The 15,510-nt window shown below is 41.5% G+C and overlaps 1 protein-coding gene across 1 annotated transcript in view; it reads left to right on the plus strand.

The window, feature by feature from the left end:
- LOC144752252 (nicotinamide N-methyltransferase-like) overlaps positions 1-4,829 on the plus strand; it is a 31,536-nt gene extending 26,707 nt beyond the window's left edge. The window contains exon 3 of the mRNA XM_078640258.1: positions 4,042-4,829. Coding sequence (XP_078496384.1) covers positions 4,042-4,495 — 454 coding nt within the window. The 3' untranslated portion in view covers positions 4,496-4,829. The remainder of the gene's footprint in view (positions 1-4,041) is intronic.
- Positions 4,830-15,510: the final 10,681 nt, after the last annotated feature.

A 15,510-nucleotide genomic window follows, 5' to 3' on the forward strand; every position in this document is an offset into this window, starting at 1 on the left:
GATTAGACTGTAGAAGTGTGTCATAGGGTAGACTGTAGTAAATTAGGGTGGAGTTGCATAGAGAGAGTTGCTCAGAGTGTCATTGAGGGGCGCACAGTGGCATTGAGTGTAATAGAGCGTTAAATAGTGACATAGACTATAGAACAGTGTTGCCGAGTGGAGTGGCATGGTATGCAACCATTACAACGAAACTTTTACAACGAATTACTTTTACAACGCAACTTTTACAACGCAAGATCCATTACAACGAATAACATTACAACGCATTTTTTTACAACGCATATACCTTTACAACGCATACCATTACAACGTAAGTATAGGTAAGTATATAATTATAGTAAAAATGTTATAGGTTTTGGTTTTTGGGTAAAGGGGTATTTTTAGGGTTCAGGGCTAGGTTTGGGGTTTTGGGTAAAGGGGTATTTTTAGCGTTCAGGGCTAGGTTTGGGTTTTTGGGTAAAGGGGTATTTTTAGGGTTCAGGGCTAGGTATGGGTTTTTGGGTAAAGGGGTATTTTTAGGGTTCAGGGCTAGGTTTGGGTTTTTGGATAAAGGGGTATTTTTAGGGTTCAGGGCTAGGTATGGGTTTTTGGGTAAAGGGGTATTTTTAGGGTTAAGGGCTAGGTATGGGTTTTTGGGTAAAGGGGTATTTTTAGGGTTCAGGGGTAAAGGGGTATTTTTAGGGTTCAGGGCTAGGTTTGGGTTTTTGGGTAAAGGGGTATTTTTAGGGTTCAGGGCTAGGTTTGGGTTTTTGGGTAAAGGGGTATTTTTAGGGTTCAGGGCTAGGTATGGGTTTTTGGGTAAAGGGGTATTTTTAGGGTTCAGGGCTAGGTATGGGTTTTTGGGTAAAGGGGTATTTTTAGGGTTCAGGGCTAGGTTTGGGTTTTTGGGTAAAGGGGTATTTTTAGGGTTCAGGGCTAGGTTTGGGTTTTTGGGTAAAGGGGTATTTTTAGGGTTCAGGGCTAGGTTTGAGTTTTTGGGTAAAGGGGTATTTTTAGGGTTCAGGGCTAGGTCTGGGTTTTTGGATAAAGGGGTATTTTTAGGGTTCAGGGCTAGGTATGGGTTTTTGGGCAAAGGGGTATTTTTAGGGTTAAGGGCTACGTATGGGTTTTTGGGTAAAGGGGTATTTTTAGGGTTCAGGGGTAAAGGGGTATTTTTAGGGTTCAGGGCTAGGTTTGGGTTTTTGGGAAAAGGGGTATTTTTAGGGTTCAGGGCTAGGTTTGGATTTTTGGGTAAAGGGGTATTTTTAGGGTTCAGGGCTAGGTATGGGTTTTTGGGTAAAGGGGTATTTTTAGGGTTAAGGGCTAGGTATGGGTTCTTGGGTAAAGGGGTATTTTTAGGGTTCAGGGGTAAAGGGGTATTTTTAGGGTTCAGGGCTAGGTGTGGGTTTTTGGGTAAAGGGGTATTTTTAGGGTTCAGGGCTAGGTATGGGTTTTTGGGTGAAGGGGTATTTTTAGGGTTCAGGGCTAGGTTTGGGTTTTTGGATAAAGGGGTATTTTTAAAAATTAAAATAAATTAAAAATAATTAAATTAAATTAAAATTAAATAAAATTAAATTATATTAAATGTAATAACTTACATTTAAAAAAAAAATTAAATACTTACCTATACTTACGTTGTAATAATATACATTGTAAAGGTATATGCGTTGTAAAAAAATGCGTTGTAATGGTATTCGTTGTAATGGATCCTGCGTTGTAAAAGTTGCGTTGTAAAAGCATGCGCTCTAATAGTATGCGTTATAACGTCATACATCCGAGTGGCATAGAGTGGAGTAGAGTTTGGTAGACTGTAGAGGTGTAAAGTGTAATCGAGTGGAGTATAGCATTGTCGAACACAGTAGACTGCAGTGGCATAGACTTGAGTTGTGTAGAGTTCAGTGATATACATAAAGTATTGTACTGGCTTAGAGTGTTGTGGTGTACAGTATTGTGGCTTACAGTTACTTAGCGTAGAGTGGAGTGGAGTGGCATAGAGTGTGGTGCTACATAGTGGAATAGCAGTGGCATACATTGGAGTGGAGTAGAGTGGCACAAGGTAAAATATTGTACTGGAGTGGAGTGCCATAAAGTGAAGCACCATTCAATGCAATAGGGTGGAGTCAAGTGGACTGACGTACACTGGAGTGGCATAGAGTGAAATAGCATATAGTGGATTTGCATAAAGTGGACAGGCATGTAGTAGAATAGCATATAATGGAGTGGTGTACAGTCTAGTGGATAGGTATTGAGTGGAATAGATAAGAGTGAAGTGTTAGAGATTACAGTGTCATAGTTTTGAATATCATACAGTGGAATGGCTGAGAGTAGATTGGAATGGTGTCTTGTAGAGTTTGTTTGAGGGAGACGTGTGGTGATGTGACCAGGGTGGCTAACTCCAGAGCATGTGGCTTGAGGTTCAATCCTCAGCACCAGCGGCAGCTCAGATCAGCATCATGTGACTCTGGGTAATAGCTCACTTCACCTCCCCGATGGCCCGCAGCAGCTTGAAACCCTTAATGGGGGATATGTTTGCACAATACAAATAGGAATTATTATTGGAGTGAAGTGACTTGTCATAGACTGGAGTAGAGTGGTGTGTCATAAAGTGGAGTTGGCTGTCGTACATTGGAATGGGGTGACATGTCACAGATTCTAGTTTAAAAAGACGTAGTGTGAAAATGGTTGAATGGATGTACATGAAATTTGGCGACAATGTAGAATATGATGTGCAGAGTAATGCCAGGCAGTGCCATGCCCGACATTGTGTTTTTCCAGATTTACCAAGCAACCCAGGGTGACACATGATGGCCTTGCGTTGCTTGGTAAATCTGACTAAGAATTGTGTGATATATTCTGCAGGGTACGCCACAGTGACTTTGTGGTAAACTGTGGTACATGACAATGACAAGGCAGTATATGACTAGGGATGGGTGGAATGCTTCCTTTCGTCTGCATAAATGGCAGAATTTGGCAACTCGCGCATTTGTAGACAGAGTTCTGGCCAAATTCTTCCAACCGCTGCATGGCAGATTTTTTCCCCATAAGTTTCCAGGATTGAGAATGAGATTTGCCATCCCCTAGTGGCATTTTACAACATGGGCAGTTGCAGCGGTTGCAACCAGAGGGATGCCTTATGAGTAGATTTGCTAGTGCTCGAGCAGATTTTCTACTCGAGCGGCAGCAAAATCAACTGGAATGGCTGGGTACTCTTGTACACCACACAGTGCTATTCACGCAGAAGTTTCAGTGCTGTTTATACAACTGGCTCTAAATTGCAGCACAAACAGTGCAACATGCATATTTCCACCCATTTGCAGAACTCAGCAGAACCTTGCAGAGTTCTTATTCAACTCAATGGAAATTTTGCAGAGTGAAACTCTGCAAGTTCCACTCAACCCTTTATGTGAACAGATAATGACTGCCTTTGCAACATTAAAGGCATCCATATTATTTTTACTACACTTTAGCTGTGTTCTGATTTACACCAAAAATATAGGTCAGTTTGCTCTTATGTTGCCCCTACCTATCGCCACTTTATTAAAGTGGTGATTGGTAGGGAAATGTATTTATATTTTCCTATATACATTAAAAAAGGTTTACGCTCATATTTAATTTTTTAATACGTCCTAGGTAGTACTCTGTGATTTTTAACAAAATATATAGAAAATATATAGAATCCTTATGTAATTTTCCTTATCTATTAACACTTTAATAAAGAAAAAAGGTAGGGAGAAAATATGAAACCTTATCTATATCTAACCCCTACATTAGACAACCACCTAAAAATGAGATGCGGCCACAATATCACAAAGTTCAAATGACTTATAAGTTTAAAAATACTTACCCTAGTTACCTCTACTACTCATAGGATAATCCTCACACCATAATGTATAACCTTGTCAAATTTCATCCAAATCCGTGGAGCTGTTTTTAATCGCTGCATGCAATACACATTTCTATCTAAAGGGTAATAGTGCAAAAACATGTTTTCCCCCATATCTTGTGAGAAAAGAACATGTTTTTATCAATAATAAATCAAAATTGTTTTTTTTTCTTTTTTAGGGATGCTTGGCCTGAGAAGAAAAATATGCTACAAGGAAAAATCACGCATGTTGTTAAATATAACATCACTAACATTAACCCCTTGTCTCCCACCACCCTGCCTCAGGCTGACTGCTTGATTTTGCCTCATTGTTTGGAGATCCACATGACAGATAAAGAAGGGTTCTGCAGTGCTTTAAGAAATGCCTCAACACTGTTAAAAAATGGAGGGCATTTAATTCTGATAACGGCCCTCGAACAAACTTTTTACATGGTTGCGGATTTTAAGTTTCCTCATCTATGTATTGATGAGAGTTTTGTCAGGAAAGCACTAAGTGAGGCTGACTATGTCATTGATGAGCTGCAGGTGTTTCCTAGGATGTGTAATCAATTGCATGATTTGACAGATTACAGTAGTGTAATACTTGTTCATGCTCGAAAATCAATACCAGTTTCATGTACACAGAAACCATAATTGATAGACATAAAGTCTACAAAGAGGCAATGAATACTTTGTTCCTCACCTGAATCAAGTTTCTTCTGTCTTCTCCTTTGTTGACCCTATTGCTTCTGACACCAGTGGTGCTCTGCTCTCTGCCTCTCACAGCTGCTTGACAACTAGACATTGCTTTTGCTGCGACCACTTTCCCTTGGCTCTGCCAGGTTATGTTTTAGTCAATATCCCTTTGTTCTTTACTGCAAAGTAACATGGATTGTTTTTCAATCAATAACAACTGGAAAGAGAGATGATTTGATCTTTCATTTGATTCCATTTTGTAGCTGAAAAGATTAATTAAATCTTACAATAAAATCTTGTGTGTTTTGTTCTACAATGCTATAGCTCTGTGTGTGTGTCTGTGTGTGTCCATTAATGGTCATGAATAGATGGTTCAGCTATCCAGTTGACATTTCCCATTGGAGAAAAGGACATAGCATTATTTCCACTATCTATGAATTCCAAATGTGCATTTTATATTTAAATATACCTGTAAAACGCACTATTGAAATGTGTAATAATAGTTATTCTAATCATGTGTTTCATTATTTTGTAGTACACTAAGTAATGGGGTGGAATCATTCACTTCTGCAGACTCATTTTAAGATTAAATATGTTTAATACATATTTAAAAGAGTGTCTATCAACGGAAATACTGAAACAGCAAGGACATTCCATCCAACTGTATTCCCTCCTCTCACCCTTCCTTTCCTCTGTACAACCACCCTTTTTACCCATCCCCCCCACTCTAGACACCCTGCACCTTTCATTCCCTGCAGACAACCTATGTGTTGTTTAGACATTTTACAATGGCCTATTAGTTGGTATCTATGGGCCTGACTTTTATTTTGGCATTTTGCCCATCCATCCTCTGTGATGGAGGGTTCAATCCATGCGTCTTCAAAGTGACATGTAATTCACACACTTGAGATGAATGGACAAACTAATCACACCAGCAGACCACACTTTAAGGCACACCTCCTTTCATACCATGAACTTGTACCTTTCTCTTTTGGAAGCTGCAAGAAATAGGGTGTATTTGTTGCCTTGTACTACTACTATATTGTTTTTTTTTGTTCTCTCCACTAATCTAGATATTTGTAAAATTATATTTGTATCTGCCCCATGCCCGAAAAAAGGAACCCCAGATTTTCAGATGCAGAATTAACTGTAATGCTAGAGGAGCTATTTAGGATAGAGCTATAATTGTTGGTGCCCTTGTACACCTTTTACCCAGAAAAGGCAAATGTGAGATAGTTGTCACACGTGTGAATGCTGTTTCTAACAACAGGCACTCACACAGGGAACCTGCAAGGGAGAGTTCACTCACTCCCTGGCTTTGAAATCCCACCTAGAGTCTCATCAGACTGGTGGTTCTTCTCTGAATCCCAAGAACCTCTTGCTCTGGGAGAAGATGTGTAGAATCCTCCACATTGAAGGTTTTGCGGGAATCCCTGGTGGATTTGAGATTGTAAAATGACTGTGTGTCGTTGAGCAACTCTGACCTCATGTGTTCATACTCCTATATGTATAACTATTTGTCATGTTTTCATTTTTGAAGCTGCATTTTTACCTAAAGAAAACAACAATCTAATTGTCATAGTATATCTTCTCTTCCTTCTCACTTAGTTATCTCTGTCTCCCCCCACATGCACCACCAGGTGCAAACTCGCCCTGTCAGGGCCCCCTTACTTGCATGTCCACCACCCTTTTCATGTATCGCTAACTGACAAAATCTTTGCACCAAACACCCTCACACATGCTTAGAACAATGAGGCAAATGTACTAGTAACAACATCATCTGCTATTCTTGCCTGCCTTGATGGATGATGATGATGATGATGATGATGATGATAATAATAATAATAATAATAATAATAATAATAATAATAATAATAATAATAATCATCATCATCATCATCATAATCATAATAATAATCATAATAACATTATAATATTCTATAAATTACATTTTCTACGTTGATTGAACTCACGTTTATAATAAAAAAAGTACTTATAGCTCATAATTCAATTTAGATTCAATATTGTGATTGTATTCAATTAGATTTGATCATCACATTGGAATGAATAACGGTGCATTCTAAAAATACGATAATTATAACATATGGGAACGCAATGTGGCCTGGAAGGAATTATTATTTTGTGTGGGCTACTACCCTTCTCGAGGAATGATTACAATTAATAATGGTAAACACTAAAATGCAGTAAAGTCTTCTGAGTTCATTCCCCTGGTAGCTATGGCCCACTGCAGACAGTGCAATGAGTGAAGAATTTATGCAATACAAAAGCAGTAATGTAGTCAGAATAAAACACTATAAAAATCCCAAAGCAAATTCGGATAATAGAGTACATTTTAGGAAACAGAATGATATCATAACAACAGAAATGCAATAAGGGGAGCTGAACATATGATGTTATAAAGATTTAAATAAAAATAGTGTCATGAACACTAAGGACTCGATTTCGATCCAGGTCGGTCAGCCCTCTGAGAACCGTCCGTAGCCGTACCTTACGACCGACTTAGTTCTGGAGCAGGACCGTCCGTACAAGGAACTACGATGCCCAAATGTGTCCGATTGCTGCCCGAGCCATAGTCTCCAAAATCAGCAACTTTTTCAGTATGAGCCGGAACCATTACCTCTGAATTCGACTCGTCCGGAGGCATTTGAAAAGCAGCTTCCAAGCGGGCAAGTGAAATGCGCACTTCCTACGCACCGAACAGTTCACCACTGACGGCATGTCTCAGCATCCGGAACAGAAGTCCCTTTGCTTAGTTTAGTGCCACACCACGAACAGTGGCTACGAGACGAACCAAGCATGTATCCGATCGCGCATGTTATCCCTGTACTGTAAGTCTATGACCAAATCAACAACAGGAATCAACATGTACCTTGCAGACGGCAATTACAGCACCCGCAGGGGGTAGATAGCCATAACTACCAGTAAGATTAGTAGCAATGGGGTAACCCAGTATCCATCAGAACCTGAGCAATCGCATATAGAAAAAACAATGGCTCTGTCGGGTATCACATATTCCTTAAGCAGCCTAAAAATCAATGAGTTATTCAATGTTTACTTTGAATTAAAGGAATACACACCAAGACCATCTGGGGTATTACGTCACTTTTTATAAATTACGTCATGTATATAAATACCCCAACATTCTTTGTAAGGCTGCCAACACACAAGGTGAAATATATTGTGCTGACAAAAGTGACATCTAGTGCTCAGTGATACAGCAATGGTGCACAATATGTACAAGGTGATTAAAATATGTACAAGAAAATTGGTGGCCAGAAAACAGGTATTGGAAATTAATTAATCTGCAAACAAAATGAATAAGTCTTTTTCGCAGAGCCTTAGGGCTGGTCCAAGGGATATCGTTGACGTTTCAACCCAGGGTCTGCACTACTAGTGAGTCAGTGTGGGTCTTCATCAGGACATAGGCTGGGGATGATGACAGCCTAATGCTGCCCCATAGGGCAGAAGGAGCGCCTAGGCAATGGCGCAGACTTTTCGTAGCAACTGGTCAGGAGGGGCGTTTACCTCTGACCTGTAAATACTCTGGAGTGTGGAAACTCGCCTCTTGGGGCTTCCTTAATGCCTGCAGATTTGGAAAATACTCTAGAGCGTGAAAACTCGCATCTCAGGATTTCCTCGCTGCCAGTGGGTTCTTCTGTAGTTAGGCTTGAATCAACAGCTCCTGTTGATTCAAACCAGTATGCCAGGACTCACGCCTGGTGTTGTCCAAGACGACCGTATACCTTTCTAACTAACTACAGAAGAACCCACCAGCAGCAAGGAAATCCTGAGACGAGAGTTTACGCGCTCTAGAGTAATACCTGTTTTTCTGGCCACCAATTTTCTTGTACATATTTTAATCACCTTGTACATATTGTGCACCATTACTGTATCACTAAGCACTAGATGTCACTTTTGTCACATATCACAATATATTTCACCTTGTGTGTTGACAGCCTTACAAAGAATGTTGGGATATTTATAAATTATGTAATTTATCAAAAGTGACACAATACCCCAGATGGTCTTCCTGTGTGTTCCTTTAATTCAAAGTAAACATTGAATAATTCATTGATTTTTTAGCTGCCTAAGGAATATGTGATACCCGAAAGAACCATTGTTTTTGCTTTATATGACTGCCAGTAGGCACAACTAATGGGGGGCATCATTACCAGCCGTGGCTAAGCCCATATGGGGTGAGTGCCTATCACCCCCAGCATTCTCCATCACATAGGGGGTGGATGCCCAGTCCTTAATCCTTGGAGGGGATGCTTATCACCACCAGCAGTCCCAATCTACATGGGGGTAGATGCCTATCACTATTAGCATACTCCACCTGCAGGGGGGTGAGTGCATATCACTACCAGCATTCTTCAGCACACAGGGGTTGGTGTCCAATCCTTAAGCCTTAGGGTGATGCCCACCACCTCCAGCAGTCCCAATCTACATGGGGATGGATGCCTATCACTATCAGCATACTCCACCTGCATGGGCTGAGTGCCTATCACCACCAACTGTCCCACGCATACATCTTGGAGGCCAAACACCCCTCACCCTACTATCATGCCAAGCTTGTGTATTGTTTGTGAAGTCCACGCAACAGTGACACCGAAAGGAAACACATACTGTAACTCATATCACATCTGTGAGCAAGAGGTAGATGTGGGGGTCAAAGACACCATCAAATGTGGTACATCGTGCCAATGGGGCTTGATCCATCCCACCCTACTATGACCAAAAGCTGATTCAGGCATCCTACATCCATTTGTGTTGTGAATATAGCATCAATGTTGCAAAACCCAACCCCATCTCAGGGATCCAAATGTGAGTGCCTGTCCAAAATTGACAGCCAATGCAACTCTGCATGTCAGAGTTCTAGTTGTAACAACAAAAGCAAGTGGCTAAGGAATGGGTGTGTGGCAAACCAACACAGATCTGTGGAGTGGAAGTGACCCCTCTGACATGTGCAGAGTACCAGCGCACATGGGGGCTGACAATGCCTCCAATGTACGATTACACAATGTCAGTAGTGCCCCACCAGAATGCATACACACATATGCACACAAACAGACACACATACCAAGGAATCCTGTGTAGATTGCAGCCATCCCGTGATCAAGACCCATACCATGGCAGCAACGGATCATAATAACCATGAGGAATGTGCTGAATGATGAGGTAGGAGTCCCAGGGACAGTATGGCAATACCTACACCCAACTTCCAGGCAATGTCCAGAGAAACTATACCAATGCATGGGTGCAGGTGCACAAACACAGCCAGCCCCACAATGCAAAATAAAGACCACATATGTGTCTGTCTCAGTGTACCCAGGCTAGTACGACACACATCCTGTGGTGTTTAACTCAAAACAGATATATGTGTACACACGGCCATTCATTCAGTCACAAGTTCACCGACTCCAACAAGTGTATCCACTTAGACTCCTGTAAATTAAATATCACTCCAATATCCCCGCAGCGAGTGTTCTGCGGTACTTTTTCCAAAACCAGCCACAGCATGTCTTCTGGTTTGAGGTTCTTCACTTTTAAATGTTCTACTAAAGGCGCTCCTGGAGTCTTGCATCAAATACGGCTGCAGTGTTGGTTTGTGTGCCCCACGTATGCAGAGGCGGCTCTAGGCTCATGGCGGCCCTGGGCAGGGAGCGTAGGTAGGGGACCCTGGAAGAGGGGGTCCGGGTGGGGTGGAGCCCCCCGGAGCTCAGGAAGGTGTTTTAATAAAACGTCCATAAAAGGCGTTAGATGACCAGTTCCTGCGGCTGCTCCTATCCTTCTGAATTTGTCTCGGAACTTATACATTTTAGGAGGAGGAGGGTATTGTGATACACGACGTGGCCAGCAGTGGGTCGGGAAAAAAAGAAACCATTCAGGAACCAGGAGGAATGGCGGTGCGGAGGCCTGTGAAGAGGGAGGGGTCAGGATGTTTGGAAGTGGAACAGAGCCGGAGGCCGCCAAATCCCTGCCAGGGGCCACCACGCAATTATGTATCCATCCTCAGAGGATTATTATATTAAGGATATATATTGGCGTGGCAGCCCCTGGGTTTTGGCGGCACTGTGCAGGTGCACAGCTTGCACATGCCTAAGGCCGCCCCTGACGTATGGCAAGTTGCAGTAACATAATATGACATAAATAACATTTGTACTGTTACACGTGATTTAACTGTACGGTGGTTGTTTGGTAACAGGTAGAAAAGACCAGACAATGCAGGGCCTCACATTCCTACCCATTTTTAATGCAAAGAGTGGTGGGCTGTTCATATCAAGTACATCCTTTACCAAATGCCAATGTTGGTTAGGGACATTTTTAAAAGCATCGCTCTTGTGCAGGAAGTGGCTATATAGGGAAGCTCTTTTTGCTGGGGGTTTTTTGGGTAACTCACAGAATCCTTGGGATAATAACAAGTTATTTTTCTGGATCTTTTTAATAATCCCTTAGGGTATCCTCGTTCGAAGCACTTTGTGATCAGAATAGTCAGACTTAGTGGCACACTTGCACCTGACTCCCGATGCTACGTGGCTGGAATAACTCAGTAATGTGGTACCACCGTAGGTTTTCAGTAGATTGTGGTATATAACTTGCTGTCCATATGCCTAATCATTATGTCCAAAATATTCACTTCCATATTAACTGCTGGACATTGTATGCCTCAAGATCTCTTTCAGACATTACAAAAATCAGTTGAGAGTTTTATCATCTCCCACCAAAGCACTATGACGTCATCAGTCCATCTTCTGAGATGGTAATTGCCACTGAAATGCTAAACAGATGGTGTGCCTTGTAATGCAGTATTATCAAGAGCGAGGAGGGCTGGGAGTTTCATTTCTGATGCATGTCTGTATGTCCACTTCCACAGCAGATCCAGAGCATCATTGAAATCAAATGTGTGCAAGTGTAATGTAAACACATTACGTCACCAGCACACGTGGGCTTTGGAAGAGTTTGCAGAGTGCCCGGTGCACGGCTTCATTTCCATCCACAGCTCGAGTAAAGTGGAAAGAATTTGTAGTGAAAGATGCACTTCATAACATCAACAGAGAAAACCTTGTTTATAGTTTCTTCTTTTATCTAATTAAATTGCTCTTTGCTATTATGCTGTTGAACTTCACAAATGTGCCTCACTGAAACGTGTGTCTTTGGATTGTACACCTCAACTGCTGCCATGTTAGACTCAAATGGCCGCAAACCTTTTACCACTAAAATACAGGCAAAGTCAGTTACTATTATTATACCCTATGAGACTCATCATAAGGAACTATGGGCCCGATGTAGGTAACCAAATACCGGTCGGTAATGGCCGAAAATACCGAATTTCGGCCGTTACCGACCGGTATTTGGTGTTTGAGATGTAGGGGGCCTAAAATTTACCGATACGGTAAATTTACCGATTCTGTAATTTTACCGATTCGGTAAAATACCGAATCGGTAAATTTACCGAATCGGTAAATCCAGATGTAGGTGGCACTGAAAACAGTGTCACAGGCCCTTAAGAATGTGTTATTTACCACAAAATTCTATTGTGTGGTAAATAACGAATTCCTGTGTACATGCACATCTGTCCATGTACACCTCTGCTATGTGACACACATACATGCCCTTAGGGCATCGGTAAAAAAACGATTTGGTAAAATTACTGATTTGTCAAGGGGGACAGGGTGTCACTTTGACACCCTGTAGCACCCCTGTTTTGGCTTGTGTGCCATGTGACACACATACATGCCCTTAGGGGTCAAAGTGACACCCTGTCCCCCTTGACAAATCAGTAATTTTACCAAATCGTTTTTTTACCGATTCGGTAATTGACATTAATTCCTATGGGCCATAGGAATCAACGGCAATTACCAAATCGGTAAATACAGATTCGGTAATTACCGAAACATACCGATTCGGTAAAAAAATTACCGAATTATTTCCTACATCTCATTTACCGAATCTAGAATACCAAATCGGTAAAATTCGGTATTCTAGAGTGGGTAAATAAGACTTACCTACATTGGGCCCTTAGTCATTTGAAGTACTTGGATATGTGATCTCTCCGTTCACTCTGTTGAAAAGTATTACACATTCGTGAAGACCAATATGCTTTTTCGGGTCCCACAGCATCTATGAGGTCACATTTAAGGTCGAAGGTTATCACATGACTCCATATTGTAAACCTGGGTCACCTCAATTGAACCAACCGGAGATGTATAAAAAGTACAATTTGACTGGAATATAGTATTTCTTGATAACATGAAATCATGTGGTACCCTTAGTCTGGTTGTGCCCTCAGGAAGTTGCCATTTGCTAGTGGATAATTGTCTCAGAGGGCTGGCCCTCTGGAATTTGAGAGCTAATGAGGATTCCTCTCAGTTTACCTATAGGATTATCTAACTCATATTCAGCTTTTAGTTTCCAACGTTCCTGGAAAACCAAAAATGCACTGCATGTTCAAAAGCAGTGTTCTGTTGGCAATTTTCCTTTCACAAACATTTAGGGTTAAACAAACATCTTGAGGTGAGTGTACTAAAAGATGGACGTAAAGGTGTAGAGAAGAGCTTTCTTAGAGTAAAAGCTGTGAACAAAATACAAAATAGAAGAAGATCTATGCTCTTAAACCCACTTAATCCACTATTGCTGGGTATGAACGGGACTGAGTCCACTAAGGCAGCCTACTTCTTGATACCCTGCCCAAGAAACCATAAAAGCACAGGCAGAAAAGGTAACTGAATTGAGTGATACAAGATCACAGCCACCAAAACTTAAGGCACCATCCCCATTTACTCATAGTCTATTTCAAGACTCGATCAGTCTTGTTAAATCATTTCTTTACCTACTACCCCCACCCCACCGCCCCCCCTCCCTCCCACCCACAGGGTTTAGTCTCTTTTTCACAAATCAGTGTTAATGTACCCACAACTTACAATTATATTTCTCTGTGCGATGGACAAAGATAAGTTGAATTCTTCAAATGTGGTTCTCGCTCTTCTTGGGTGTGTGTGTTGACAATCCTGTTTCCACCGGACTGCCACCCACAATGAACTGTTTGCTCTTCCGGTCTTTGCAATTTATATATAACACTTTCAAAGAAATTGTATTGTATTGTATTGTATTGCAATTGCATTTATATAGCGCTTACTACCCCTGACAAGGCGTCAAAGTCCTTTTTCGGCAAGTAGCATGCTACTCCGGGACCCATAGAGGATTAGTGTTGAATTAGTATAATGAAACATGCAAGTACATTTTAAGTGGTGGATAGGTTAGTCAGTTATTTAGATTTGGAATGATAGCAGAAGGATAGAGTAGGACAAAGGTTTGTATTTATATAGCGCTTGTTGACACACGCTATTCAGGAAGGCTACAAGGGATTAGTGGTGAATTAATATGGTGAAATCTGAAGTAATTTCAGTGGTGGATATTAGTCAGTTATTTGGAGTGAGAAGGATAGCGGAGGGATAAAAGGGGAAGAAAGGTTTGCATTCATATATCACTTGTTACCCCTGATGGGTGTTGAAGCGCTTTTCTGGCTAATAGCACGCCACTCCGGAATCCATAAAGGATTAGTGGTGAATTAGTATAGTTGAATATGGAATTTGAGAAGTGAACAATTCTGTTAATTTAGCTTGAAAATGATAGTGGAGGGATAAAAGAGAGAAAGATGGGGGTTTTTTTGCAGTAGGAGGAGGATTTTGTATGAGTAAAAAGGAGTTTTGGAGGGGAGGAGTCAGAGGAAAGAATTTAGAAAGGTTGTTTTAGGGGATCGGTATAGTAAAAGTGTCAGATGGAGCAAGGAGGAGTAGAGTAGGAAAGAGTCTAGAAAGGGTTATTTTGGGGATCATAGTAGTGGTATGGGGTTTGGGATAAATGAGAGTGGATGTAGAGGATATATTGATAGATGTATAGGATGAGAGATAGAGTAGTGCATTGGAAAGAGTAGTAGAAAGATGTTTGAGATGAGTCAGGAGGTTGGACTAGAAGACAAATTGATCGAAGTATAGGCTGAGGAATAGGGTAGTGCATTGGAAATGCTAAATTAGAAGAAAGTGATAAATATATAGACCCGTAAGTACATTGAAAGTATATAGATACATAAAGGAGGTAAGTATATTGGACAGCATTTCTGGCCCTGGTCAGTCTCGAACAGGCTCAAACAGGCAACTGCCCTTGTCCTCTCCACCCTTAGCCTCTACGCCCGGGCTGAGACGCCCTAAACCTGGCCTTTTATAGCCCTAGTAATCAGGTGACCCCTTCAGCCAATGGAAACCCTAGCCCTAACACTATCCAATCACAACACTAGCCCTAAAATCTAGAATCAATAGGAGACCAAGACATTACAGCCAATCTTAGCTCTTGTCCAAGCACCCAATCAGTTCAAAAACCCTGATCTCTACGTCCAATAGAGGCCCTAGCCCTACCAGTAGAATCAACCATGGTCAAAGCAACCAATGGCACAGGAAGCCCTCGTCCCTACTTCCAATAGAAAGACTAACCCTACTCTTAGTCCCACAACTACACCAGAAGCTCTAGTCCCTACTTCCAATAGAAATCCTAACCATATCCCTAGTCCCAACTCTACATTGATTGAATCACAGATTCAGAAACCAATCAGAACCCTCAAATACCCGACCAATGAGGACACTAACCCTAATCCAATAGAAACACCAGATACAACCACCAATCAGTGTATTCATGTACCAACCACTAGCAGACCATATAAGGTCCCAGTGACCTCAGACAAGGTTTGCGGGCCAGGGAGTTGGAAGCTGCTTCTCCTGTTCAGAATCTCCTAGGAGACTGACAGGCTCAATCCACACTTTGGACTTCTGCAGGTAAAGGCCTCACTAACTTGAAATCTAACAATACAACTTTATTCTCTCTCCTGGCCAAAAAACGAAATGCCCAGTCCCTATAAACACAGTTTAAATAGGGCACAGAAGCACCCTCTGACGTAGAAT

Source organism: Lissotriton helveticus, chromosome 4_2, assembly GCF_964261635.1.
Source record: "Lissotriton helveticus chromosome 4_2, aLisHel1.1, whole genome shotgun sequence".
Lineage (NCBI taxonomy): Eukaryota > Metazoa > Chordata > Amphibia > Caudata > Salamandridae > Lissotriton > Lissotriton helveticus.